The sequence below is a fragment of the Nymphalis io genome, chromosome 12, assembly GCF_905147045.1.
Source record: "Nymphalis io chromosome 12, ilAglIoxx1.1, whole genome shotgun sequence".
NCBI lineage: Eukaryota > Metazoa > Arthropoda > Insecta > Lepidoptera > Nymphalidae > Nymphalis > Nymphalis io.
This window is the reverse complement of record NC_065899.1, coordinates 11119048-11124919: the sequence shown is the minus strand read 5'-3', so window position 1 is coordinate 11124919 and position 5872 is coordinate 11119048. Positions and strand designations below refer to the sequence as shown.

Genomic DNA, 5872 nt, shown 5'->3' with positions numbered 1-5872 from the left:
ATTCTTATAGTGTGAGTAATTCTCATTTATATGTATGCATAAATGTGTGTGTAAATTAAAATAAAGTAAAACGATGAAGAAATAAATAAAACAAAAGCAAATAAAAATTTGAAATGTGTATATTTCACTTGATGTCGGATAATTTCTTTTGTATTTACAAATATATACATAAACAAAATTATATCTATTTACAAACTCTTAAAATGACACTTTTTATTTAACGGACTATAATGTAAATGCAATATATTTTGTACATTATGCTTATAAGTTTATAACTTTGGCATTATATAATTTAAGCAATCTATATAATATTTATGTTCTAATAATTATTAGGTTGTCAACAACCAACCAATTTCAATAGTCCTATCCTATATATAAATTACTATCGCAGAAATTAGGAATTGAATCCATAAATTAATATAAAACTAATTTCAAAATGTACAGATAAATGCAAATTTATTGCCAGAACCTATATTTTACATAATAAATACAAATATGGAACAACTTAATACAATTATCACTTTATTGGACTAAATACGTTTAAGCGGCGCAGATTGAAATTTACCTGCGTTGAAGCATACGCTACGCCCAAAGTTGAGCGTGCGGTGGCATGCGGTGGGGATGGGGGTCGCGAGCGTGCACGCCAGCCGGCACAGCTAGCCTGTCGGCGAGCCCGTCGGCCAGCAAGGGCGGCAGCTTGCCAGGTGGTGGCGGAGGGGGCGGCGCTGGCGCCCGACCGGCCCCCACCGGTGACACTGACGCGTAAATATTCACTGTCGATCGGTGATATTGACACTTCCTCAAGTCCGGCATTGCAAACCTTAATTTTTGCCAAAACTGTCTATCACCCCACTCAATACACGTATTCGCTTTTAAACACAACCTTAACTCCGGATCGATATCTCTGTTTGGAAGTTCACCTAACAATATTATTATCAGTCTTCTTCGTCTCTCTTTTAATACTTCGTGTAGTGCAGTTTTGAATTCAAATCGACACCATTCGTTATTAATAAAATTCTTAGAAAGAACTATAATAGTTCTCTTCGAAGATTCAACGGCCTCTATAATAGTGTCCGCTACGTAGGCAGAGGCGTTAAAATCTCGGTAATGTAGGCAAAGCCGGAAACTCGGGTCTGTTGATTCCAGACCGGGCGCTAACATCTGAGCGACGAATGCTTCGTCTTTCACACTGTAACTAATGTAGGCGTCAAAGAGCCTATCTTTGTCGGCTTCATCGTCGAAAGCTGTATTTTTATAGCACATTCTGAATCCGCAGTGATAGTACACCCATACTCTTAACTCTCGTCTCCAACAAAATATTCCACATATCAGGGCAGAACTTATTATAAATACAAAAAGTGATATCAGTAATAATGGGAGATAATCATTTATGACTTGATTTTCAATAATTGACGAACTTCCACCGACATGGGTTGTGCAAATTGTAGAATTGAAGTCGGCCATATGGGGGCCAATTGCTTTTGTAACATTATCAAATATACATGTTATTTTGTTTGAGTCTTCCACCTTGCCTAGATTATTTTTAAACCAGCTTCGGAATTTATGCATGTATTGACAATCACAAGACCATGGATTGCGAGAGAGACTTATCTCTACTAAATATGGATTCATCGTGAATTGCCACACGGCAAAAGTATAAATGTTATTCCCTTCCAAGCGCAATACTTCTAAATGCCTCAACTCCATAAATGTTCGATTGTCGATATAGTGTATTTTATTGTCTTGCAGATGTAATTCGCGCAAATTTTCCAGAGGGGATAATTCAAAACCTAACAACTCTTTAATATTGTTCTTTTCCAAATGTAGCACAGTTAAACGTTTTAGTCCACTAAACGTATTATTATACAGAGCGTCGATATTCGAATTATTCGCGTATAAAATTTTTAAATTTTTACGTCCTATAAAAGCATGACTCGTTAATCCACCAAAATTATTACCATCTAAATATAGTTCAGTAGCGTCCATAGGTATAGTGTTAGGTATTTCCGCGTAACCGGCGGCAGAACAGTCCACAATATTCGCCGACCACGGTTGGTCGTGATAACACGTACAGTTCGACGGGCAGGTCATTTCACAATCACACGCGTCAAAATCACAACAATGGCACAACGTAAAACAGTGTGTTTTATATGTACACAAAAACTGGGATGATTCCGCTTCGATGAGCGGAATATAAGTTCTTTCACGATTATATAGTAACTTGCAATAAATGCTTTCCAGGTCCATTACACGTGGATGTTGTCTTAGATGATCGAGTTTATTGATACGCTGTAACCATTCCATTGTACAGTCGCATTGAAAGGGGTTTCCACCGATATAAAATTCAGGCAAAGGCCTGCCCGGATCAACCGGAGTTAAGCGGAGAGCGTTGAGATCCATGCTAGTTATCTGATTTGCATACAAATCGACTCGCGTTAAATTGGTTTTTCCCACAAAAGTTTGGGCTTCAACTTGCGTGATTTGATTATCATTTAAAAACAGAAGCTCGATACTGCTTGGAATAGAAAATGTGGTTATTTTTGTCATTTTATTGAAGCTTGCATCTAACGTTTGCAGACGTAGTTCTTTATCTAAGCGATAGTTATTGCTTAATTCTTTGATGTTGTTGCTATGAACGTCTAACCACTGGAGAGCAGTAGGAATTACGGCGTAATCAAACCATTGTATTTGGTTATCTGACACGTTTAACCACAACAAAGAAGGTATATTTACAAAGAGTCCTTGAATATCTGTGAGCTGGTTGGCATCCAATCTAACAGCTTGTAAGTTAGACAAAGTTTCAAAAGCATTTATGTTAATATGTTTTAGTTTATTCCTTGCAAGATTTAAAATCTGCAGAGATGGTAAGTCAGAAAATACGTCCTTGCTTATATTTTCAATTTTATTACCAATAAGACGTAATCCATAAACATTGTGTAAGCCGACAAAGCCAGGCTCTTCCAATGAAGTTATCTGATTTTCACCAAGATCAAGTGTTCTTAGTAAGCGCATATTTCGTAGCGCTATAGGCACTTTCTTTAAGCGATTTCCATTTAAATTTAAATCCTGTAAGGAGGAAGTATTTCGAAATGCCTCAGGGTGAAGTTCTTCAAGATGATTGTTGTCTATAGATAGCAAAGATAATACATATAAGCCATTTAACGCGTAGGCATCGATGTGAGATATTTTATTATATGACAATATAAGTGTATGCAAATTATTCATCGGTGCAAATGTGTCAGCAGCGATAGATTCCAACATATTGTGTTGCACGTTTAATATTTGAAGCGTATAGAGATCTTTAAATATTCTAGGATCGAGTTTCGTCAATCTATTGTTAGACAAATTTAAAAGTACCATTCTTATAAGACCAGTAAAAGTATTCTCATTAATCCAAGTACTCGTTAAATGATTGTTAGATAAGTCCAAAGCTAACAATTGGTCTAGGTTAGCGAAAAGACTCGGTGAAAGGACACTGATTGAATTATTCTGTAAATATATTTCTTTGATAACTGGTCGACTATCTCTAAACAGATCTTGTGGAAGTGCAACAATTTTATTATTCGATAGGTCGATAATTTGTAATTGTTTCAAACCTGATAACGCTTTATCAGCAACCATGGATATCTCATTATCGTGAATATGAAGTTCTTTAAGACGCCTCAATGCCATAAAGCCATTTTCGGGCATCAAGACAAAATGATTACTTGATGCATCTAACACTTCAATGTCCAAGGAACATGACGAATGTGGCAATGAAGATGATGAAGGTGACGGTCCCTCGTGTTCACTAATGAGTGCTTGATGCATCGCTCTCTCTCTGAATCCCAAATCACTCACATCTTGAAGTCTATTTGATGATACGTTTAGATATACTAAATTTGTTAAGGGACAAAATAAGTTTTCAGGAAACGACCAAATGTTGTTGAAACTCAAGTCTAACTTTTCTAACTGACGAACAGCCGTAAAGCTTTCTGATGCGATCTCTAAACTCATAGCGGCCCATTCGGTGTTTTTAGTTCTTATCGTTAAATTTCGGAGGTCTCTCAATCCGGAGAGTACGCCAGGCGGCCATCTTCCAATTTTACAGTTATCCAAAACAAGTTCACGTAGCTTGACCAAATGCGCGAAACTACGGTCATCTAAGGAACTTTTATACATCATTTCCTCATTACACTCTATTCGCAAGGAAGTTGTATGTTCAGATGGTATGACACTAAAGTTTGTTGTATCAAATTCACTGTTTATTGTACGTAGCTTACACGTGAGTGAGACTTCATGAGCATCGTTTGGTCCTCGTAGCCACCATTGACAATCATCGGGAGCTTCATATTTTAACGGTAATGAACTTTGATCAGCCACATTAAGTCCAATTAAAATCCAAAATATGATCTGACCGAAAATAGTATTTCTGGAAGGAGATTGCTGAAGAGCCATTTTGAAGGAAATTAACTATCAAGGAAGAAGGAAAACAAAGCACGTATGGCTCAGTGTCATGTTTTTTCCGTCGGCATGCGTATGATGCGACCCCTCGCCGGATGTAAAGTATCCATCAATTTATAAATCAATTTCGATGTTAATTCAGCAAACAGTCCTTCTTATTAATATGATGCACATGATTATAGTTTTTCATTCACAAATAATAGTTTTGATAACATAAACAAAAAAACACACTGTCCACTATTTAACAACGTTCGCAAGCATTAATTTCATATTTATATTTAATTAGTACGATGAAATATTATTACATAACCGTTAAGAGTAGATTTAGTCCTTTTATTCCGATAACTTATAATCGAAACGCGTATTTATAATCGTATTTCACTGAAACGTTCGTGCGAATGGAGCATCGAGTGGCGCGACCGTGCCTCGACGCTGCGTATAGTCAACTAAATGTGAGTAGAGGCATTGCAGTCGCGTAGAATATACGTTCAGCGGAAGGGTGCGGGGTGCGGGCTGTGATGAGCCGAGCAGTGGCGAATGCTCACGACGACTTATTACAATAAATTATTTTTTATAGAGCTTTAGGAGATCGGCTGTGCGTATCTCAACCGCGGACTTTGAATGAACGTAGGCATCAGCTGCTTTGGAAAATAAGTCAAATTCTTGATTATTTCAGAATACATTTATCATAAGTATAATATATATATTTTGATATTGTAATTATGTTTTTAATAAAATAATTTTATTGGTAATTTACAATAATTTTTATACCCAAAGTATATAGCATTAACATTAAGTATGTAACCAAAGACGCAGTATTTTATAAAAATTTTACTTAATATAGTATATAGTATATTAGTAATGTAAATCATCAATCAATTATTGAAACTAGCTTTACTGGCGGTATTTTTACTAAAATATAATAAAAGCTTAAGGATTATGAAAAAAAAAATTAAGCCGCTTAGATTAAAGACAAAATTTTTAACGAGATAAAAAAATAATATTGTTACGTCCTTTTTTACTTCCATTAACGTTTCTAAATAAAAACGAATTTAACACCAGGTGAATAAATCCATGAAAGTAACAAAAGGAAATCTTTAAGAAGAATCAAATTCAAAACCAACCCTTCTATACGTCGAATGGCAAAAATTAAAAAGCAACTATGGTATAAAAGTATTAAGAGCTTAAGGTAACAAAAGAGTTCTGTTCACGCTCCGTGGACCACACTGGCTGTTAGACGACGGAAGATATCATTTTAATCCTTTTAGTTAAGTTGACTATGAAAAGATAGACGTCTCAACGGCATCGCTGTTTTTCTTTTACTCAGCTGACGTTTATGCTTCAGGAGTTTGAAATTATTAACTTTTAAATGAAATGAAGAAAGTCGAAACTTCTTGTAACTTTTTTTTTATCGAATTTGTAAATAGAA

At 35.7% G+C, this 5872-nt stretch overlaps 1 protein-coding gene across 1 annotated transcript; it reads right to left on the bottom strand.

Annotated features, from left to right (window-relative positions):
- Positions 1 to 211: 211 nt before the first annotated feature.
- On the bottom strand, positions 212 to 4853 carry LOC126772477 (toll-like receptor 6). The gene has a single exon (XM_050492857.1). The coding sequence runs from the start codon at positions 4435 to 4437 to the stop codon at positions 583 to 585; it is 3855 nt and encodes a 1284-aa protein (XP_050348814.1). The 5' UTR covers positions 4438 to 4853; the 3' UTR covers positions 212 to 582.
- Positions 4854 to 5872: the final 1019 nt, after the last annotated feature.

Bases quoted from the DNA above. Each gene is read 5' to 3' on its own strand.
- LOC126772477 (XM_050492857.1), bottom strand. From the start codon at position 4,437: ATGGCTCTTCAGCAATCTCCTTCCAGAAATACTATTTTCGGTCAGATC.